General features: G+C 43.4%; 1 protein-coding gene across 4 annotated transcripts in view; it reads left to right on the top strand.

The window, feature by feature from the left end:
* LOC144685725 (dihydropyrimidinase-related protein 3-like) overlaps positions 1–24,437 on the top strand; it is a 187,538-nt gene that overhangs the window by 113,717 nt on the left and 49,384 nt on the right. For all 4 annotated transcript variants that reach the window (XM_078550548.1, XM_078550547.1, XM_078550550.1 and 1 more), the window contains exons 5-11: positions 722–783; positions 2,339–2,419; positions 2,899–2,967; positions 9,370–9,490; positions 9,599–9,755; positions 14,051–14,192; positions 15,451–15,621. In XM_078550548.1, the coding sequence (XP_078406674.1) occupies positions 722–783; positions 2,339–2,419; positions 2,899–2,967; positions 9,370–9,490; positions 9,599–9,755; positions 14,051–14,192; positions 15,451–15,621 (803 nt within the window). The remainder of the gene's footprint in view (positions 1–721; positions 784–2,338; positions 2,420–2,898; positions 2,968–9,369; positions 9,491–9,598; positions 9,756–14,050; positions 14,193–15,450; positions 15,622–24,437) is intronic.

Below are 24,437 nucleotides of genomic sequence, written 5' to 3'. Positions count from 1 at the left end.
GAAATTCCACCAGTTGCCATGTGTCTCTGGAGTACTAGTCCAGTGACATTACTAGTATGCCACTGTCTCCCCCTATATGCTGAGTATAAAAGTGAACCGTAAGTGTGGGTGGTCACCATTTTGAAATGCTACCGGCATCCGATGCAGAGTGGGGATGTGTCTTAAATATCTTTGTAACATAGCCCATATCGCCTGCGTTCTCCCTTGCACCCAGTTATACGATACCAGTAAGTAGAACATGCATTTGGGGATCAAACAATTGAGGCTGACTAGATAACATGTTGTGGCTGAAAAGGGGGCGAGGGTTGACTTACACACCAAGTATATGCAAAAACTTGACTTTTGGGGTCAGGAAAATGGGGTAGTCCCATACCTCAGCTCGACTTATATACCGCGATTTATGGCATTTCTTGATTATTTTTAAGAGTAGTCAGTTGAAAAAGATTAATTAAAATAACACTTTAATCAGTGTCAATTCACCACTTGTGAGTAACCCAGTTTTAAATGCCTTTTTAAGGAAAATATGCAGAACTATTTGCTGGTTATGTTGGGATACAATAGCCAGTTCCTTAGTCTTCCTTAGCATGTTTATTATTGGTATTACAGAGTGTAGTTTAATTCAAAAATGATGTTTGTTCCCCTTCCCAATCTAGGTAACATATTTTATTTTAACCCTATTTTACCATATTTTTGAGTTGTATCTGTGTTTTATTATTGACAGGTGTGAATTCCTTCCTTGTCTACCTGGCTTATAAAGATTTATATCAGATGTCGAATGCTGAGGTAAAAATTTTAAAAAGTGAAACCTGTATTCTTATTCTTTGGCTTTAGTTGTGTGCACATCTGCCACAGTAGCACAATATTCACATGGTAACTTTTAAGAATAGGCGTTTGGAGTTATCCTGGGATTCCAGAATGCTCAAATTCTTCATATCCGGGATTATCCTGAGGGGACAGGGTTTTGGAAGCCACGGAGAGCAATCGCGGGATTTTGATAGCTTCAGCAAGGATGAATGCTGTAGCTCGTATGGCTAGCTATTACGAAAATTTACGGGTGCCAATTTAATTCTGAAATACTGATGAAAAAAACTACTTTAACTTATCTTTTCATCCTTCCATCCCTGGTAAGATGTTGCCAAATCTTTTACCAATAATGTTCTGTAACTACCAGGCCTCTTTTTCTTTCAACCCTCTCTCTAGGGCCCCTTTCCACAAACTCCCACTAGAAACACTGCAATGTTACAGACAAGAATATGTGACCAATGATGGCTTGAGCACAGTTCGTTGTCAGGCCTGCTATACTGCTATAAGGCTACTCATGTCCATTTGCATATATTTAATACTGCTCAAAATGGAGAATTTCGCAAAGCATGAAGAGCTCTGGCATTTCATTTCATTGTGGTGCTCTGCTGAATGCAATGGTTTAATTTCTGGAGGAAATTTAAAATGCGTCAGTTTGCTGAAATATTAACCCAGCACCTGGTTTTAACTAGGTAATTCTTTTTGCTTTTATCTGAGCAGATGAAAGCCAGTCCAGCGTGGTAACTGTGTGCAGGAACATCAAACATTTCTCACAAATGTGGAGCCTTTGTTCACAATTTGAAAATTTTGGCAAAAACCATTAGCCTGCGTGTTTCTGTTGCCAGGCTCCCCGTGTTGCCACAGAAATTGGATGACAGGTACAGGGAGAATTGAGAGGAAGATCTGACAGAATTCCACCTTCTTTGCATAACTCTGCATTTACCAGTGAGTGGGACCAGCAGCGTTGGGAGTCTCTGGTCCAGACAGACCCCAGTGACAGGACCCTGGAGACCCTACATAGTGACAGATGCCTCTTGGCATTTATTCAAACATCCGAATCCACGAAGCCGCTGGTATGGCATGAGGAGACAATTGAGGAAGTTTGGATGGGAGGTTGGGTATAGCATAGGAGCATTGGTGTGTCCAGGACAGGCAAGAGACCATTTTGATCTGACTGACCAGCCCTGGAGGGAGAGACAGTTGTATTGAACAAGGAAGAATTCAGCAAATGATAGAGAGGTAGTTGACCCAAGACCAAAGTGATGGCCTTTATTTAGGTTTAATTAATGTTTTGCCCAGACCCTGATATGTACCACTTAATGTGAGTTGTAAGATTGAGGAAGGCAAGACCAGGGAATGGAGATGTAAGGACGAAGTGAAATCTGTTTTTACCCCCATTGGCAGCCAGAATGTCGTGAGCTGCTCATATGGCAGTAGCTGGTGATTCCAAATGGGGAGGTGTTTATCCATAGAAACGTCGAATCAGTTGCTGAACCTGGCACAAACTCTTCATTGTGTTTTCCCAATTGCTTTGCAGCTCTATGACATCTGTAAGTATGTGGGAGACCTTGGAGGGATAATGCAAGTCCACGCGGAGAATGGAGATATCATTGCTCAGGTCAGTGCATTGAGACTTCGGGCTGAATTTTTGGCAAATACATCCCCGCCGATCACAGCATCCCCACAGCCATTTGCTATTCTGAGGTGTGTTAATTGGCAGGAGGCAGGTTAACACCCTTAACTTGGGCAGAATCATGCCTCAGAGAAAGGCCAGCCAATCTGATACAGTTTATTTTTGGTAGCGTGTGGCAAGTGCGGCACGCTTTGCAAAGCCCTCCACCTTTAGGGTTTTCCTCACTTCATGAATGGCTCTATTGTAGATTAATTGATACAGATTGATTGCTATAATTAGTCAATAACTTTATCTTTTGTATTTTGGGACTTGGAAGATGGTAGAAGCTCAATTGTGGATGGAGCTTGTTTTTTTTCTGTTCGCCTAGATTCCAGTTTCTAATTAAATCCTTGTTAGTAAAATTCATTCAACAGTATTACTGTATCTGCATGTGGCAGTTTTAACATGGTTTGCATCTTTTACAGGAACAAAGACGTTTGCTGGAGATGGGGATCAGCGGTCCGGAGGGACATGTGCTCAGTCGGCCAGAGGAGGTAATGAGATGAGCAATTTTTGACCCTTCTAACCTGAAATACTTTTGGAGTGTTGCCTTGCTGTAATGTAGGGAAATACAGCAGCCAGTTTGCACACACAAGCAATGTGCCCACTGCAAGAGGGGAAAATGCGTACGATTGAGGGAATAGGAATGCCGGGAAGCTGAGCCAAGATGGTTCTTTGCAGTTTTCAGCCATCTCTTATAATGAAGCTACAGATTGTGCTTTAAACAGCAATTAACAAAGAAGCATGGGAAGGGAATTGGAGGAAAATTAAGAGTTTCCTTTGTTACTTCTGCTTCATTAGGATTGACCTTTGAGCCCACGTTTAGTTCCGGTGAAAGGTCTGGGTATTCCACAATCTGTTTTTCTCAGTAAACGTCAATGCTGTTTGTGGAAAGATGTTAACCTGTCCACTCCTGGCTTGTTTTACATTGTCACCCACTACTTATGAAAGGTTTAACTCTTTAAGGAGGAGTTCTTTAGCTGCTGAGTTTTTGAAGACCATAGAGGATTTTCTTTTTGGGAGGCGAGGGGCGGCGGTGGGGGGGTGGGTGTTAGTTGGGTATTGCTGTGTTTTGTTCATGAAGCCTTGGTCTGGCATTTTCTCACTGATGGTGGCTGGTCATTGCCAGTGCCATCCTCAAGCCAGTCAGGAGAAGCTCCATAGGCTCACCCTCTGACCCTTTCAGAGCTGCAGAAGAGTACAGTCATATGGGTGTCGTCAGGATCCATCACCGACCAATTCAGTTGCTTAACACTCCCTTGTTTGAATAAAGCAGGTTGTCTGATTATGTCAGCTCCCCAGGGGGTTTTGGCCTTATTGCTGTAATATTAAACTTGCAAAATTAAAAAATAACCCTAAATCACAATTTTAACTCCCCTTTTAAAGCTGGCTTATTGCAGCCCATGAACCCCCCCATTTTAAAAAAAATCCTGTTTCCACCTACAATGTGAGCATTAGAAATCAAGAAAAATAAATCAGATGCGTCAAGATTTAAAGCAATCTATTTTACGGGAAAGAGATGAAAGTAAATTATATAGAGAAAAGGAGATATCTAACTTAAATTTAAAAATAAAAAGAGTAAGAGGTAAGTGAAAATGGAACAAAAACAGAAAATTCTGGAAAAACTCAGCAGGTCTGACAGCTTCTGTGGAGAGAGAGAAAGAGTTGACGTTTCGAGTCCGAGAAAATGGAGGCAACTTGGAGGTACATACAGGAGGAACAGAATTGAGATTTGTAATTTTAGCTAAAATTAATTTAGCTATAATAGTAACTCTGCGTTTGTCTGGTGATTTATTTTTAAGAGTTTCTTTTTTAAGAAAGCCTGCACACTTCAGATGTTTCATTTGGTTAAATTCCCAGGTTTAAATCTAGCCTGTGCTAACTTGACTGATCCTTTCAAGCGTGGTGCTGGGGATTTCATAGGCGATAGAGAAGAAAAAATCTTGTAGGATGGAGGACTGGATATTGGGCGATGGGATTAGGCTAGATGAGGCTATACTGCTTCATAATTGAACAGCCTCTGGACACAAGGACCCTTTTTTTTAAGTTTCTCAAAACCCATTCACATACACGGTTAAAATTGGGCCCTTTGTGCCTAGACTCTCACATTAATGATGGTCAATTGGACGTGGTACCAAGAGCTGCTGTCCAGTTGCACCAAGTACTGGCTCGACAGCACAAGGATGGCATTGGGAGAATGCTGATGGTAAAGGACGGAGAGGGGAGAATAAAAAAAGCTGGGTGCTTTGAGAACTGCAGTAAAGGCAGAACCAAAAGGATTCACTTTGTGTTATTGATACAGCGGTGAAAAGTGAATGACCTTTGTGTTCAAAATCAGATTGATAAGAGAGCAGCAGTGCCCTGAGGTTAAAATATAAATGCAGCGCTGATAATAGCCTGGAGTCCTTGAATGGATCATCTGTCAGGAATGCTCTACCAGCCCATGGATGATACCATGCTTCATATGATGTGCAAGTAAAACAGTAGCAGCATGTTTTCCCTCAGTGAATGTTTATGAAGGCACTGGTACTTGTCTGTATGCTGAACACGGGCATCGCTCTGTTGCAAACTGTGGAAGTCTGGTTGGAATTGCTGTCTGGTTCAGCAATGAAGCAACACTCTCTGTTTGTGTGTTTATATTCTCTCCCACCTTGAACCTGTTCCAATTCACTTCCAGTAAGAACCAAGGCTCGATTCTGCAGTTATAAATGGTGTTATGATGTTCCACAGCTCACTTCTGAACTGACTACACTACTGGGATTAAGCTAACATTTGGGAGTGGGTTTCGGGCAGCATTGGAAACAGATTAAAATGTCTGAGAAGAGGTCTATCCAAACATATACCTTGCCTTAATAAATTGGAGCACTCTCATAATAATCTCAAACTGGGTGCAGGCAGGGGTTGTGTATCTTCAGCAACACAAGCGATCCTCCATGAGGTGGCATGAGAGGGCATTAGTGTGAGAGTGAAGTACTTCTGACTTAGCAGGCTGTAGTGGTATCTTTGATAAGCAAACCACAGGAGGCTCAGGTATAGGTTACAATTGTTTATTTGAGCAATTGCAAGGAGAGAACCACCTCAAAGCAGCTTGAGGTAGCACTCTACCAAATTACAAGTATACAGCTTATTTATACATCACTGACAAGAATATTGTTCAACCCTCACCCAGGCAGAGTCTTCTCCCCCTATCTAAACTGGGATCATCCGTCCTTTCCTTATCTGTGAACGAGCACACTTAATCTATCTTGTTTTCATCCTCAGTCTCCAGCCTAATTTCCAGGGTCTTTCTGATGATTGCAGGCCCTAAGGGTGTGCAAAGTTCATCTGGTAACCCTTAACTGTTAATGTACTTGATGGCACTGTCTGCCTGGAGATTCTAAGTAATTCCCTTTCAATAAATTCTTACTGTATTCTCCCTAACAAGGCATTAGTGTGAGAGTGCAGTCCTTTTGTCTTAGCTGGCAGTATGCTGCACAGGCCAATAATTAAAATGAAAGGCTTTATTCACATAGTTCAGTGAACAATAGAACCCCAGGGCATCTAGAATCTAACTGCACTGACTGAATATTCCTTAAATTTGAACCACTGAAAATAAAGATTTTTCACTAAACGACCAAAGAAACCTACCTTTGATGTTTTTTATTGACATTCTAGATGTTTGTGGAGACTTATAATATGTTCTTAAATGTTCACAACCTCAGCATCCTATTTGATTCACCCGCCTCACTGGCTGCTGCCAAGCTGCTGACCCCATATTATCACCATCACAATGACCAACTAATTCCACCTCCATGACATGACCCACCTCCACCTATGTACCAGTCCAATTATTGCTGAAACCCTCATCTATACCTTTATGACCTCAAGAATCGACTATTTCAGTGCTGCACTTGTTGGTCTCCTGTCCTCCTTGTTTGTACACTTCAGCTCATGCAATTCTCTGCCACCCATTTTCTATCTCACAAGTATCCTATTCTACACCAAGCTCACTCAACTATCACAATTATTCTTGCCGCCCTACCTTGGTTCCTAGGCCCCCAATATCTCAAATTTTAAATTGTTGGCCTTTCATGGCCTTTCTCCCTCCCCACTGACCAATTGCCACACCACTACCAATCCCTGTCACCTCCTCCAGCCCTACAAACACCTTCTCCAACTTTTACCTGTTGTGCTCTGCCCCCCTTCCTTTACCTCACCAGCTATACCATCAGCCTCCCTAAATCCCTCCATCTCTTTACCTCTCCCAGGGCACCTGGTAAGCCCTTCTTAAAATCTTCCTCATCTCTCCTAATAAATCCTCCATCAATTTGGCATCCATTTTTGTCTGATAATGCTTCTGTGAAGAACCTTGGGACATTTTTCAATGCTAAAAGTTTTCAATAAATGATTCCATAAATCGCAAATGTTTCACAATCCATTTTTAATTTATTTATGAAACAGCAGGCAGTGATACGATTCACATGAAGGCACGTCATTTCTTGATTTACATAATGTTATCAAGATGGAAGTATTGTAGGTTTCTTTGGCTTTTCATTTCTCTCATCTGTAATAAAGACTTTGCTAAAGACTTGGTCAAGACAAGTAGACACAAACACTTTAGCTTCTGCTCCAGTTTTGGCATCTGCTCTCCTGAAGTGCTCATTCACAATGGGCTTCACCTCCATGTGTGTTGGCAGTTCTCCTAATCTTCACTATTCTTCACCTTGAGGCTAGGTGTTAAGTATCAGCACATTAGTAGAGGAGTGGAGTGGATAGGAGATGAGCTAAACTCGATCATATCTTAACCCCATATCCAGTCACGTCCACTTAACAGATAAGCATTACTGCCATGATCAAGAGTGGGACAACTAGTTGCCTTCAGTTTTTTCCCCAGCTCCTCAGTAAAGAATTCCACAGATTAACTACCCCCTGGGAGAAGAAATTCCTCCTTATCTCTGTTTTAAATGGGCAACCCCTTACTCTGAGATTTTGCCCACTGGTCCTAGACTCTCCCACAAGGTGAAACAATCTCTCAGTATCTACCCTGTCAAGCCCCCTAAGAAACTTATGTTTCAATAAGGTTGCCTCTCATTCTTCTATATTCCAATGAGTAAAGGCCCAACCTGCTTAACCTCACATAAGAAAATCCTCCCATACCCGGAATCAACCTAGTGAACCTTCTCTGATCTGCCCCCAATGCTAGTATACCTTCCCTTAGATAAGGGAACCAAAACTGTTCACAGTATTCTAGGTATGGTCTAACTAGTGCCTCGTACTGTTTTAGCAAGACTTCCCTATTTTTATATTCCATTCCCTTTGAAATAAAGGCCAACAGCTTTCTGCAGTCTTTCTCCATTTAAATAATATTCAGCTCCTCTATTCTTCCTGTCAAAGTGCATAACCTCACATTTCCCACATTATATTCCATCTGCCACTTTTTTGCCCATTCACTTAACCTGTCTATATCCCCCTGTAGACTCCTTGTGTCATCCTCACCACTTGCCTTCCCACCTATTTTTGTATCATCCGCAAATTTGGCGATAGTACATTCACTTCCCTCATCTAAGTCATTAATATATATTGTAAATAATTGAGGCCCCAGCACTGATCCCTGTGGCACTCTACTAGTTACAGGTTGCCATCCTGAAAATGTCCCCCTTATCCCAACTCTGTCTTCTATTAGTTAGCCAATCCTCTATCCATGCTAATATACCACCCCCAACACCATGGGCTCTTATCTTATTAAGTAGCCTTATGTGTGGCACCTTATTGAACGCCTTTTTGGAAATCCAAATATATTACATCTACTGGTTCCCTTTTATCTATCCTGCTAGTTACCTCCTCAAAGAATTCTAATAAATTTCTGTGCACTCGCAAACAGCATCAGGGATATTCAAGGTGCAGTCAGAACACATCAGCTGGTAAACCTAGTGAGCATTTCCAGTCTCCTCATCTATATAATTAAGTTTTGGAAGGCACTTGGTTATTGAAAAGTGGCTTTGTTTTAGTCTGTACAGTAACTTGGGCCTCTTGTGTATCACTGATGTCCATTGTCCTGTCATTGGTGGCCATGTCTTCAGCTGCCTAGGCCCTAAGCTTTGGAGTTTCCTTCCTAAGTGCCTTTCCACCTCTCTGTCCTCTTCAAGACATCTCATTGACCAAACTTTCGGTCACCTGTGTGGGTCAGCTGTGGCTTAATTGGTAGCACTCTAACCTCTGAGTCAGAAAGTTCTGGGTTCAAATCACACTGCAAGACTTGAGCACAAAAAATTCAAGGTGGCATTCCAGTGCAACACTGAGGTAATGCTGCACTGTCAGAGGTGTCTTTGTTCAGATGAGACATTAAACTGAAGCCCCATCTGCCCTGTCAGGTAGATGGAGAAGATCCCATGGTGTAGATCTTGAAGAAGAGCAGAGGAGTTATCCCTGGTGTCCTGCAGCATTTATCCCTCAATCAACATTACAAGAGCAGATTATCTGGTCATTATCACTTTGCTGTTTGTGGGAGTTTGCTGTGTGCAAATTAGCGTCCGCATTTCCTGTGTTACAACAATGATTACACTTCAAAAGTTATTTTGTTGGTTGTAAAGTGCTTAAAGACATCCAGCAGTCATGAAACGCGCAATAAAAATGCATGTTTTTCTTTATCTGTACTAATGTCTCCCTGTGCGGCTGTGTCAAATTTTGTCTGATAATACTCCTGTAAAGTGGAACGTTTATACGATGTTAAAGGCACTATATCAATGTAAGTAGTGGCTATTTGAACAAGTGGGCAGTGGTTAAATGAGTGACTTGCCACTGTGTGTATATTCTACAGAAAAGCCACTCGTTTTGAATAGGAGTTTGACAGCCTTTCACAAAATACCTTTTTGTGTACCCAAGAGCTCCATCTATAACATGTGTTATTTATTATTTAGTTGGAGGCAGAAGCTGTGTTCCGTGCTATCACAATCGCTGGTCAGACCAACTGTCCTCTTTATGTCACAAAAGTAATGAGTAAGACTGCGGCAGACATCATAGCCCAAGCCAAGAAAAAAGGTGGGGTGCAGTTTTCTTTTCCTGCCTGTTTTGCCTGATGACTGTTTGAAGCCACTTGTGGAAGAATTTAAAGTTTAATGCCAAACCATTTATTTTTCTGGTTGCTAGGCAATGTTGTGTTTGGAGAGCCAATCAGTGCCAGTCTTGGCACAGACGGCACGCACTATTGGAGCAAAAACTGGGCCAAGGCTGCCGCTTTCGTGACTTCCCCACCGCTCAGCCCAGATCCTACCACTCCTGATCACCTGATTTCTCTCCTATCAAGGTAAAGCCAAATAGATTGGAACTCAAAAAGCATTTGAATGGCTGCGAACTTTTGGGGGAGGGGGTGAAGGGAAAGGATCTCCTGATTGTTATTATTTTAAATTAACAGTAAAACTATTAATCAGAATGGCAGGGTGCGCAACCCCTAGTGCTGACAGCTTCCAATCCCCATGTGTCTTTGGATGTTTGTTCAGAACCCTGCTGCTGTCTTGACATGTTGGACTGGATTTTGTGTTTTGGGTTAGGACCCTGAAGTGGGGGGGGGTCAAATGGGGGTCCCGACCTCGGACTGTGCCAGGAGCAGGCACCCCACTCTGATTTTGCCTGAATTGGCCAATTAGTAACCAGAGGGCGCACTTGTTATCCAATTAGGGGCAGCAGCTGGGCTCTCAAAGCTGGAGGGCCAATGGAATGCAACAGCAGCCTGGAAGGAACTTCAGCCTGATGTCACGGGTAAGGGAGAGTGAGGGCACCTCCATCTTGAGGTGCCCTCAGCAAGTGTACTATATTCGAAATCAGAAATGGCCTCAGCTGCCGAGCCACCAGTGTGGAGTTGGAGCCCTTGCACAGAACTGTGGCCAGGTAGGTAGGGGACGGCCTCAAAGGCATCGTGGAGCTCCACCCCGGCCCTCCTCCCCCCCCAACCCGCTCCCCATTTCTGCCACAGGGAGACAACCTCTGAACAGCAATTGTGCCCCTGGCGCCACAAGAGGCTGGCAGGCCAACTGAAAAATTCCAGTCAGCCTCTGGTAATTGGCTCTAACTGGCCTTTAAATGAGCTTATTTAGCTATCCGCCACTTGTGGGCAAGTTGATATCCTCCCCTTGAGGTAGCCTCCAGAAAAATGGCTCGCAAAGAGTGGATGGGGATGGTATGGTTCAGGAAAACCGGCATGCTGCTGACAGCACAAAATTATGTGCCCGCCCGCCTCCATTCCTAACCTCATATTGCAGCGAAAATCCTGCCCATTATAACAGACATTGGGATCGAGATATCCAGGTGCCCTGTTTCAGTGTCTTTGCCTTAACATTGCCAAATGAGAGCCAAACCCAGAGTTCAAAGGGCGGGACAGCTGACGCCCCAAATTGAGAATTAGGTGATATCAAGCTTGGGTTTTGGAAACTTCTCTTCTGTGGGAAGAAGGGAGGTAAGGAGTTCAGGTCCTGGCAAAGGGTGGGTTTGAGTAGGAGATGCAGGATGGAGAAAACATAGGTAAGATGACACAATGCTTTTCCTTCCCATTGAAGGTAAGGTGCCAAGTTTGAATTAGTTTCTGCTGTGGAATCGAGGTCACAAGGACTGGATGAAGATTAACTTTATTTTTTTTTATGCTATCCTCTCCTTTTTCCTGCACTGGAAACAAACCTTACATTCCAAACACAGGACAGGCCAAATCTTCAGAATTAGGTTCTTAAAGGGGCTTGGACCCATAAAATATATCACAACTGTTTAGAATAGAAAATATGCCAGTTGATGTCAGAAACTTGAACTGTTTTCAGTGCCACCTCCCCACCCCGTTCCACCCCCCTCGCTCCCCCCCCCCCGCCTTTCTCTCTCTCTCTCTCCCCCACCCCCAAACCTGGCTTGTTTGTTTTTTTGAGCAATTTAAGGGATTTTCATTCCAAAATTTAGTACAGTGTTCCACCACACTGCAGCCTTTCCAACTGACATAATTAAAGTGCAAAACATGCTGGCAAATGCAATGTCTGCCTCTTAGATTTTACAATTTAAATTATTTTTTTACGAGTGCCTCAGTTTGAGATTTTTAAAATTCATTTATGGAATGTTGGCATCGCTGACTAGACCAGCATTTGTTGCCCATTCCTAATTGCCCTTGAGAAAGTGGTGGTGAGCTGCCTTCTTGAACTGCTGCAGTCCATGTGGTGTAGGTACACCCACAGTGCTGTTAGGGAGGGAGTTCCAGGATTTTGACCCAGGGACAGTGAAGGAACGGGGATATATTTCCAAGTCAGGATGGTGAGTGGCTTGGAGGGGAACTTCCAAGTGGTGATGCTCCCATCTATCTGCTGCCCTTGTCCTTCTAGATGGTAGTGGTCATGGGTTTGGAAAGTGCTGTCTAAGGAGGCTTGGTGCATTCCTGCAGCACATCTTGTAGATGGCACACACTGCTGCCACGTTGCTAGGCAATGTTTGTGACATAAGTTATCAGATGCATGGTAAATAAAAATTACTTTTGTTTTAAGCTTTTTTCCTGCTAACTTTGGTAGAGAATTCTCAACCCATGAAGGGGAGTTTTCTGCACAGGGCTTTGAATGCATTACACAGGGGCCATTGTCTTATGGCACCACACCAGGGAGTGGTATTACATGATGCTTCTAGGCCTGAGTGGTGAACAGAAGCCGCAATGTCCACATCCATGGATGCAAATCAACAGCACAGCAGGTTGGCAGTTCCAAATGATGAGTTGAAGAAAAGTACAGCCCTGGGAATGGTCCTGCGTGTGTTGCATCACATTATGAATGCCATTTCCTACCATGGGGTTGCTGCATTAAGAAAATAAGTCACTGGAACAGAACAGTCTGTCGTCTTCCAATAAACTGACCTCTGAATCATTTTGCCCACAACGGAAATTCAACGCTAACTCTGCACTAATTGGCGATCCCACTGAGCCAGGCCACAGGATGCTGGGTGTAGGAAATGGGGAGAATGACACAATGGTGCCATAGATCACTGGAATTATTCTTAAAGCAGAGAAGGTTAAGGGGATATTTAGCAGAGGTATTCAAAAATGAGTGGTTTTGATAGAGTACTAGAGAAAAATTGTTTCCACTGGCAGGAGGGTTGGCAACCGGAGGGCACAGATTTAAGGTAATTGGCAAAAAAGCCTGTGAAGGATGAGAAGTTTTTGCCCAGTGAGTTATATTCTGGGATGCACTGTTTGAAAGGGTGGTGGAAATATATTCAATAGTAGCTTTCAAAAGGGAATTGGATTTACACCCCTGAAGGGGAAAATTTGCAGGACTGCAGAGAAAAGGCAGGAGAGTGAGGCAAATTGGACAGTTATTTCAAAATATCAACACAGGCAGAATAGCCTCCTATTCTGTAAGCTCCTAAGTGCCTGGTCCTACTCATCATGCAGAGACTCTTATATAAATGCAAGTCTTTCTATCTGTTGGAGACCTCGTCATGTGAACAGAAGATTTATTCATCACGAGGAACTTCAGTGATGACCAAAGGAAAAAAATAAGTCTCTTTTATTGTGATTCCTTCTTGTGTTCGGACCCTACTCAATTCCAAATCAGAAGCATAACTCAGATGGCTCATCAGTTTGCTGCAACCTGTTAATCTTACTGGACGGATTTGCTGTTACTGAAGCACGGAGCATTAACTCAACCACAGTCTCTCTCTCGAGGCTCGTGTGCAGTTAATGAGACGTTTTGTAAGTCTGGTGGCACACAAGCTCTCAGCAGAATTTAGCCACAATTCAGCAGGCGTAACCTTGGCCCCTGTGTCCCTCCTCAGAAGGCTTTGGGGATTATGCTATACTTAACCCTTTAGATGTCTGTGTTCAGTGTATTAAAGTGAAAAGGATATTGTGAAGGATTTTTATACCATTTTCTTAGGTCAGTTTTGTACTCTGCTAAATGCCAGCACTGAAAAATGGACCCTTTCCCAGTGTAGGTCTCAAGTCCTTGCACACTGCTTAGACCTCAGAAATATGCCTCTGCCTCTCTTCCAGCAGAGCACCCCTGATGATTGGTGCAATTTATTTTAATTTCCTACATCTGGCACCCTGTGGCTTCTTTGAATTACATGGCTTCTTGGAGCCAATGTTTAATGCTCAGAACAATTAAGCAAATAAATGCATTCACGCAGGACCTTTTACAGTTAATATAGTCTTTCACCTTGTCAGTCAGATCTGGATTCAAACCCAGATCCAGCTTCTTCATTGTCCGTTATTTTGTTAAAATAAGTTGTTGTACCATTAACTGTGGATAGAGCAATGTTGGGAGAAAATTAACAAAATTGTGCTTTGTTGCCAGTCACAGTTTGCCCTCTGATGGAGTCTAGTTAAAGGTTCCTCTTTTTACTGCATCTCCAGCACATGCTGAATACTCACAGGTTTCAAAATCACTCTCTTGCTTTATAATCTGCAAACACGGGAAGGAGTTTTTCTTCGGGGCACTGAATGTTAAATGTGTCCAATCCCACGCGTTGTGATATTAGTCTGTGGGAAGCTTGTAAATCAATTGGCTTTTTTTGGACCAACAGTGAGATGGAATGTGAATGTAACTGCGTTGTTCCACTAAGTGACTGTGCCTAATCTTTATCTAGTGGTGATTTGCAAGTAGCAGGGAGTGCTCACTGCACATTCAGCACAGCACAGAAAGCGATCGGAAAGGATGACTTCACTCAGATTCCTGAGGGTACGAATGGAGCAGAGGAGCGAATGTCCATCATCTGGGACAAGGCAGTGGTAGGTGGAATTATTGCATTAACTTGCCTGTCGTGAGACTGTTTAGTTGCAGCATGGTGTGCATAGAGCTACTGGTTTTCTACCAGTAACCTTAAGTACTCACGTGCAAAAAATGTGCATGTTTTAAATCTTTCTGCCTGGAATGTGTCAGGAATTTAGGTCGCATGTCGCCACGTTACTGGCAGGCCCCTGCACTCATTTAGAGTCAATATTATGATAGAGCTTTACAGCACAGAAGGCCATTCAGCCCATCATGACCTTGCCAGTTCTTTGAAAGAGTTGTCCTGTTTCCCTTTTCCCTATAGGCCCGCAAATTATTCCTTTTCCAGCAAGTATATGCCATATTTCCCTTTGAAGGCTGTAGTTGAATCTGCTTCCACCACTCTTTCAGGCATTGCATTCCACATCATCATAACATGATGCATTAAAACAAATCTCTTTTTCTGCTAGTTCTTTCATCCTAACTTCAGGTAGTTAAGTAAAAGTTAGGATGGCAGAAAAGAAAGTGAACTAAAAGAGGTCAGTCAAACCATTATGGAGGAGGTTCTTGCGGAAGAATCCATAAACAGGATTTAAGGCCTTTAAGGGCACATCACATAAAGGAATTGGGTACAAGGGGATTGAATTTCAACTTGTTGCCCAGGTATAAAACTTTCACTGCGCATCGACCGCCCATTGGAGGAACCACCGATCTGCAGTGCCAGCTCTATATCCAGGAGGCGATTTGAAAATCTACTCCAAGCTCTCTTGATTTTAAGGCAGTTTGGTCTGAATTATTTCCCCCTCTTCCCCACCGCCACTCTCCCCGTCCTCACCCCCACACACATTTCTCATCAAGATTGACTAACATTTTATGAATCATATGTTCAGTGTGCCATCAGACTACAGTGAGGCTTTAGTGCACTGGGTGAGAAGTATGGGGGTGGGTGGTGAACAAAAAGAAATCGGAGACACAGGAGCAGGAGTAGGCCATTTGGCCCCTTGAGCCTGTTCCACCATTCAATTAGATCATTGCTGATCTACTTTCTTTACATACTAGATCTGCATTATTTCCTCCCCCCACCCTGAGTCCTGTACGTACATAAACACACCTTCGAACTAAAAGCCTTGGGCTTTGAGGACATTAAGTTCAGAAACAGGAATGTCATTTTTTCTCTAAATCGTTCAATGTGTTCAAGAGGAATATCGCCCTCCCTCATTCATCCCTGGCCCTCGGAGAGAAGCTGAGTGAGGATGTCAACCATTTCTGTTCCTGCAGGCGACTGGTAAAATGGACGAGAACATGTTTGTGGCCGTAACGAGCACTAATGCTGCCAAAATCTTCAATCTGTACCCACGGAAAGGCAAAGTGGCTGTCGGCTCCGATAGTGACCTGGTTATCTGGGATCCAGACGCGGTGAAGACGGTGTCTGCCAAAACCCATCAATCGGTAGGTGTCAAACTTTTACATAGAATTTTCAGCCCAGAGCAAGGTCATTCAACCCATCTAGTCTGTGCTGCTCTTTATGCTCCGCATGAGTCTCCTTCCGACCTGCTTTATCTAACCCCATCAATCTAGTCTTTCTGCTGCATTCCTTATTGGATTTATTTGCGATTTTATTATATTGATGACAACTTGCACACCCTTACATGTGAAAATGTTTTCCGTATGTTAACCCCGTCAAACTTCTTCATTATCCTTTCTTTTATTTTTAACGAGATGGGGCCTTCACTGGTAAGGCCAGCATTTAGCTATCTCTATTAGCAGCCCAGTTTAACGTTCTCTAAAATGTACTGAGGAAAATGCTTCCATGACCTTCATATGAAATGTGGAAAAAAACAAACTCAGTGCATAAAACTGTGCAGGAGAAATAGGTCACCTGGCTGCTTTTCCTAGAAGAAAATAGTTTCATTCCCTTGGTTGTACAGAACATAAGTATTGCTGAAAAAAGGGACTTTCTCGGCAAGATGGAAAGCTTTGCCATGTCTCGCTTTTTCAGCCACACTCAATTTCGTCCCTGCAGCTTTGCCCCACCGACTGTTGTGCTTTTGTGACAGCTTCACAAACCAGGTCTACCTGCTCCTTCTTTAAACCATCAAGAGGGGCTGGTGGAAAGTTCAGTGAATCATTGCAGCACTTGGTGAAGTATCGAGCCAGTACAGCCAGAAAGATCCTAAGCTGGATCTAAGTTGTCAATGCCAAGTTAACCAATTTTTCAATAGGTGAAGCATTTCAGGCCCAGCTTGTGCTCAGTGCCCCTGTCCTTTCAGATGAGGTTCTCAGTCCTGATCACTGCCCCACAGGCTTGGGCTGAAAAGTGCACGGACCTGAGCTTTAGGAAAGGCAGGATAAAGGCTTTCTCGTGTCCATGCCTCCTGAGCAGGTAGTGTAGTGGTTGTGTTAACTGGACCAGGAATGCAGAGGTAAAAGCAAAATACTGCGGCTGCTGGAATTCTGAAACAAAAAGAGAAAATGCTGGAAAATCCCAGGCCTGAAGAATCACACAGAATCACAGTGCAGAAGAGGCCCATTGAGTCTGCACCGACACATGAGAAACACCTGACCTACCTACCTAATCGCATTTACCAGCACTTGGCCCATAGCTTTGAATGTTATAACGTGCCAAGTGCTCATCCAGGTACTTTTTAAAGGATGTGAGGCAACCCGCCTCCACCATCCTCCCAGGCAGTGCATTCCAGACCATCACCACCCTCTGGGCAAAAAAGTTTTTCCTCACATCCCCCCTAAACCTCCTGTCCCTCACCTTGAACTTATGCCCCCTTGTGACTGACCCTTCAACTAAGGGGAACAGCTGCTCCCTATCCACCCTGTCCATGCCTCTCATTGTACACCTCGATCAGGTCGCCCCTCAGTCTTCTCTGTTCCAACGAAAACAACCCAAGTCTATCCAACCTCTCTTCATAACTTAAATGCTTCATCCCAGGCAACATCCTGGTGAATCTCCTCTGCACCCCCTCCAATGCAATCACATCCTTCCTATAATGTGGTGACCAGAACTGCACACAGTACTCCAGCTGTGGCCTCACTAAGGTTCTATACAATTCCAACATGACCTCTCCAATTTTGTAATCTATGCCTCGACTGATAAAGGCAAGTGTCCCATATAGAGTCATATGGACTCGAAACGTTCACTCTGTTTCTCTCTCCACAGATGCTATCAGACCTGCTGAGTTTTTCCAGCATTTTTTGTTTTTGTTTCAGATTTCCAGCATCCGCAGCATTTTGCCTTTATATTATATGGGAATTTAAGGACATTGGCTGGCTCCTGGTAGTTAGGACAAAGTATTTTGCTTTTCCCTAGATAAAGGTTGGTGTCTGTGAATGTATTACTGTAGTACTAACTGCAATCAATTGTTGCTGCAAACAGGATGAGGACATTTATACTGCTGCCTGCGTGTTTGATCACAAGGCTCTGCACAGTTTATACATTTACCCTGCCAGAGTCTAGAAGATTCTCTGTTGATATCAAAGTTCATTGTCCAATTGTAACCTATTGCTAAACAGACATAGAAAGTCTCATGAGAAAGTGGAGTTATAATAACAGAGGGCATCCTTGTATGAGTGCTGTGCATTCAAATTAAGTGCTGCCTTTACAAAATTCAGAAATTTTGTGCTGCGAAGAGAAACTGATAGTTTTTCTTTACATTTCACGGTTTTATTTGACAAAACCTGCTACCAAGTCCCTTGAAGCTCTGATGGCTATAACCACACTTGAAGCATTGCTTTAGTTCATTACTCAGGCATAATGATTGGTGGGGTTGGGGGAGTGGGGTGACACAGTGGATAGGGTGGATGAGAGGGGACCACAGTTGGTGGGGTGGGGAGAAAGGCAACAGTGGGTGGGGTAAGGGAGGGGGGATTGACCATGGGTGGGGCTGGTGAGGAAAATGACGCTGGGTAGGGTGGCGGACGGACGAAAATGGGTGATGGAGGAGAGATGATGGAGAGTGGGGTGGCTGAGTAAGGCATGGTGGGCGGGTGCAGGAGGAGGAACGAAGGAGCATGGGGTGGGTGTGACCGTGAGTGGTTTGGGAGTAGGTCGATGGGTGGATTACAGTCAGTGGGCAGGTATGGGGTGGGTGAGAGGGAGTGACAGTGCGCGGGGTTAGGAAGAGGATGGCAGGGGATTGGGAAGGGGGTGTAGTCTAGTTAATTTGGATCATTTCATTTGCATCATGAATGCTGATTACATTGACTCACAGATGGTTTAACTCGACATCAAGGCGAAAGATCAGAAAGACCAGTGGTTTTATATCACTTGGGCTCTAAGCCCACATCAAAGGTTGTGAACGTATGGATTTAGTTTTTTCTTTATTGGGGATCTCTGTCAAAGAATTGAACCTTTCCCTCCATCAAGCTGAAGCATTTATCCTAAGCCAAACTATCCACGCCATTAACAACCCTCTGTTGCTCCTTGTCTTCTTAAGCTGTCTAGGAGGCATTAATTCTTATCTGGGTTTCATTATTCACTGCCTCACTTACGCTTTGATTATTAACGTGTTTTCTTATTTTAATCAATTTGCAGCATTGCTTCCTGAGCTCAATTTCCTGGGAGTTAAGTGGTTGCATTATTTCTTTTGGATGCTTGGCCTATATTCCTCTCCCTCTTCTCTCTCCCCATCGCATTTTAGTTTCCACCCTTCTTGAGCACAAGCAGATTCGCCATTCTATCACTCAACTGCCTACTCATAAGTAATGAATCCCAGTAAAGAGTAACTCTTGGTTCAGGGAGATCGCAGCTGAACCCAATTCTGTCCTCCTGTGCGCTGTCCAGCAGAGATCACAGAATTAGCCCCAGGAGCCGTGTTTGATAGCTCCCATCTCTAGCCAGGGAATACTGAGAAACATGCCTACCATGACCTTGGTGTTGGTTAACTTGGCTCAAACTAAGATTGGGGATGAGGAGGAGAGGGGTCTTCCTCATCTGTATAATTACTTGCAGCCTATTTACTAACTCAGCCACAGTTGGGTAGGTCAGATGGGGTGGTAGAAGAGACTTCAATACAGGCCTTTATAGAAATATTAAGAAGATGGAGGTAGGTCATGTAGCCCATCATTCAGTTAGGTCATCTCATCGCCATTTTCCTGCCTTTGCCCCATATCCCTTGATACCCTTCCCTAACTTAAAAACTATCAATCTCAGCATCGAAAGTTTCAATTGACAGCATTGTTTGAAATTTAAACGAGGCAGCTTAATTCTGATTGGTCAAGGCATTTCCCTGCGGAATGAACCAGAGAATGGCTGTCACTTATTTTGTTTAGCAGAAACAGGTGCAATGTGTGTATATGCTCTTTCTGTTTGCAAAGAACAGGGCCCTGTGTATTAATATATGTACCTTCCAGTATATGCAAATGCACCACACTTGGCTCATTCATGAATTTCATTGCTAGTATGATGCTAGGTATATAGGTTGTACATCCCAAAGGCTGGCGGATCGTCTCAAACAGCATGTCCCTTCCGCTGTTCACAACAGGCAAGGTACAGGCCGTACCCCGTGCTTTTAAAACTCAGTGTCCAACATTAGATGTGATTTCACAATTGGACAGCATTTGCTAAATAATCCTCAGTGTGCTAAAAATTAAACTGACAACCAATTTAAGATTGTCACTCAGGTTCGCAATGTGGTGCATTTGCATGTACCAGAAGATACAACCTAGGGCCCTGTTCTTTGCAGACAGAAAGAACATGTACACACATTGCATGTGTTTCAGCTAAACAAAAGAAGTGACAGCCATTCACTGGCTCATTCCTCAGGCCAATGCCTTGACCAATCAGAGTAAAGCTGCCTGGTTTAAATTTCAAACAATGCTTGGCAGTTAACTGTCAGTCACAATCAACTGGTGCTTTCTCCATGGCAATGACTCTACCAATCAGAGTCCACCTGCCAACCAATCATTAGTCTCTTCTGGCATAGTATAAATTGTTGTTCCCTTTACATTTGGTGTTCTCACAAATTGTCCTGATAAGTGCAAGATGAAAAGCATCAACAAAAAGTATTTTTTCAGCAACACTTACAAGTTTCACACCTTTTAAAAAATATTCTGCATTTCTATTCTTACGACCAAAGTGAATAATTTCATGCTCCCCTACGTTATACTCCATGTGACACCTTGTTGCCCACTCACTTAACCTGTCTGTATCTCTTTGCAGCATCTCAGTGTCCTCCCCTCAGCTTACCTTCCCACCTAGCTTAGTATCATCAGCAAATTTTGATATATTACTCTGTCCCTTCATCTAAGTTACCCGTCACACTTCTGTACTCAAGGGAATACAAGTCAAGCTTATGCAGCCCCAATGCAGAAGTTAACCCTCTAAACCGCTATTTTAAGTTAAATTTAATGGTGATTATCATTTGTATTTGCAAAATAGAGCGATAACACCTTTTTCATGTAGATATCCAAATAAGTGGGCCGTTTTCAGTGTATATGCACTGCTATCAATGGCTGCCATATTACTGATGCACTCATTCATTCATGGAGGAAATTCACTGCAATGCCTTCTTGATCTTCTCCACTGACTTCTCATATCCAGCTGGATGTGGGTGTGAAGGATTTCGCTGACTAATCTGTGGTTTCCTGGTGAACTTCCCCTGCAATTTGCGAGCATGTCTCCTCAGATGGCCATGTCTCTTAAACTCTGACTATCTTCTCAGAAACCTAATAGCCCAAATCGGCCAAGTGCTGCTTGTTCAAAGTTTTTGACAGTTTATTCTCTATTTCTCCGATCTCTCTCAGGCTTCTGTTCAATCAGAATATTTTATAACTCTTAAAAGCTGCCCAGTATTAGGATTTGTTGGAAAATTGGAACAATACCATGACTTTTTGTTTATTCATTCTTGGGATATGAGCATTGCTGGCAAAAGTCAGCATTTATTGCACATCCCTAATACAACTGAATAGCTTGCTAGGCCATTTCATTTTTAATAGACTGTTCATATTTGAAACCTTAAATTAATTACTATGTTCTTGTTAGGGAAGGGTACTAAGGGTTACTAAGCCAAGGCAGGTAGATGAAGTTAAGAGACAGATAAACTATGATCTATTTGAGTAGCAGGATGGGCTTGAGGGGCTGAATGGCATCCTCCTGTTCCCCTGTCACCCATTCTGACTGGATTGAATATCTCCCTTCCTCACGAGCTCCTAAAATGATTAAGGGACTGGCTCAACCCAGTTTCTAGTGGAAGTGAGTCCATTTCCTGCATCATGACAGAAGTATTTAGTTGGCTGTAAAGTGCTTTGGATGCCTTGAGGTCATGAAAGTGCCGCTCAACTGCAAGCCTTTGCATTATGTGAAATCACTCCTTGATGGTCACAATTCATCCCTTGCGAGTACTGAGCTGGCAGCCTCACTCAAATGCCATTGGAAATCTGTTGTGGAAACTATTGCATTGATGCAATAGGAGGTACTCTTCTTTGACTGGGGTCAAGAGATATGGCTGGGGCAGAATTAGGGGATCCTTTTGTGCTGCACATACTGGATTCTGAGAAGAGTCCTATTTCCCAGCACCAACATGCCGCCTCCTGGCTAATGTTATGACCACAGCCAGTGTAAATTACTGTGCAAACCAAATCCCAGAGGGAAATTTGGCTTAGGGGCCATAACTTCTTTTTATATTCTGAAAACAAGAAGGCGACGAGAGGTCCAGTAGCACCTTTGGGAGTTTAAAAATTAAAAGTAAAAGTTTTATTAATAAAAAGAAAAGAAAACTTAAGCGCACAAGATTACAGTTGCACAATTAAGGTTTGTCTTACAGAACATTTCACCAAAACTCTCTACTTGGTCAAACCCATAAATAACACCTTCCAGGCAACACTCCCCTATAGATGTCTACTATGAAATCCAATAATATTACACAAGGCAAACTGCTGTAGCTTCAATAAAGGCATACTACATGACCCCTACCCTCTTCCTCTCTGTGGTGGAATCCACTTCAGAATAAAACTGCTTGTTGCAGCCTGAGACATTTCTGGCTTGACTGCATGGCTGGTTCACACTGCACCTCCTTCCAGCCCAGAGCTAACAGCCCCCAGCTCATCTCCAGCTATCTCCTTAGCTCTAGTTCAATAGCTCAAACAGCTCCATCTATTTCCTATCCTAAGCTCTCCACAGTAACTCTAAAATATATTTTTTCCCCTTTGATCTCTGGTTCCATTGTTCTCACACCTCTGAAACTCAAATCCTTCCAAAAATAAAATCCCTCATGTCTCTATCTTGTCTTTGCTTTTGGGTCAATAAAATATAATACCCCACCATATTTACCTATGGAACACCAAGATGCAAATATGTTCCTTGATACCTCTGTCTCCCCTTTGATATTCAAAAAAACTCTCAACTTATTTAAATAAGTAGTGTTAGATCTAACCTATTGTACCTCAAACTTAACACCTCTATCCTTTTCATGTTTCAATCCCCCCGAACAACCTGACTCCTATAAATTTCTTGCCCAGTTTAATTAAATCTCTCTCTCTCTCTCTATCTCTCTCTCTCTCTCTCTCACACACACACAGGCAAACGACACCCAGCCTTCTTCACAGAATAACACAATATTCTCCAAAAATATTTTCAAAACACCCATTCTCACACTGAGCAGGCATTGAGGATCACAGTGTAAATACAACTGGCAAAAGGCCATTCACCCTATCTAAGATCATCCCTTCAGAAGAAACCTATCGGATTTGTACTCTGCCCAGTTTTCTTTTTTATTGACTTCGTTGGGGAAGGAAACTAGACCAAGTGTAAAGCTGGCTTTGCCAATTGCCTTCACATTGTGATCCCCATTACCTAACACAGCTGGACAAGGCCTTCAGAATGAATGTCCACTTTGCTCCCCAACAGGAGTCTCCAAATCTCTTCAACTTGTTAAAGGATTAAGGTGGATGGATACCATGAAGCTGGGCAAAACTGTGTGACACAGGAAGAAGCGCATGGGCAACAAATGATAGGAGGAATGATTGAAAAGCTGAATGGGGCCTGCAAACACCATTTGAGAGGAATCAAGGAAAATGGTCAACAAGATCATTTGTAAAACCAGATGTCCAATCTGCTGGACGAAAGTGCACAGGGGAGAAGTAAAAACATGCCTGCCATTTAGTTCTGACAAATGGCTGGGATTTAATGAATCTTTTCAGAGTGGGCATGATAGTGGGGGAGGGGGGCAGGAAATATCAGTCAGGCCTACCTGTTTCCAATTCCTGGCATTGGGAAAACTATCCCCAATTTAGTGAGAGATGGGAAGCCTGCCTGCTGGTGGCAGGATGTCAGTTAGGCTCATTAATGAGCCACTTAAAGACAATTATCCCTAAACCCACCAGAATTTAAAGGCGGCTCAAAGATTTAACAGGACTCGCACGGATCTCCCATGGTTCCCAAAGGCCGCCCAGCAAATCCTGTTAGATTTTATCAACCCTTGGTTCACAGGTGCTCGAGGGACCCGACGTCAGGAGGAGGAGGGAGTGGAGCCTTGAAAGCCACGTCCGTGTCCTTGCATCTGACCCCACCCCCTTGTCAGCAACAACCTCCATGCGACCCCCATCCAGCCCAACTCACCTATCTCAAGGGATCCAGTAATGATTCCTGGTGAAGGCCTCGAAGCATTATTAGCAACAGCCGCCTCTCTTGGTGGCACTGCTGGCCTGGAAGTCAATGTCATGAGAAATTAATCTGGAGTGCTGACAAACGCAAATATGAATAAAACCTAGTGGCTATCTCTTCCATCTAAAACATTTATAAAAAAAAAGGACTTGCATTTACATAGCACCTGTCACAACCTCAAGACATCCTAGAGCACTTTACAGCTGATGTACTTTTGAAGTGTCGTCATTATTGTAATGTGGGAAACGTGGCAACCAATCAGTGCACAGCAAGCTCCCACAAGCAGCAATGTAACAATGACCAGATAATCTGTTTTAGTTGATTGAGTGTTAAATATTGGCCCAGGTGTTTTGGGAGAACTCACCTGCTCTTCTTCAAAATATAGCCACATGATTGTTTATATCAATCTGAAAGAGATGCGGATACTAGTGTCCGATTCTCCCAGTCCCTCCCCCCTCCCCCGCTATCATCCCCGTTCTGACAGGATCCGCTAAATCCTGGCCAATTGTCAGAACTAAATGGCAGACCTGTTTTTCTTTCTCTCCTGTAGACAGGAGCTCGGTTTAACCTCTCACCCATCCCTCAACCCAAATATCAGTGAGCTTTCAGCTGTCTGCCAGGAGAGAGTAAGGAGGAGGGGGGCTACAAGCTG

This window comes from Cetorhinus maximus, chromosome 10, assembly GCF_964194155.1.
Source record: "Cetorhinus maximus chromosome 10, sCetMax3.hap1.1, whole genome shotgun sequence".
NCBI lineage: Eukaryota > Metazoa > Chordata > Chondrichthyes > Lamniformes > Cetorhinidae > Cetorhinus > Cetorhinus maximus.
Note: the sequence above shows the minus strand (reverse complement) of the source record. Positions and strands in the feature narration are given on the sequence as shown.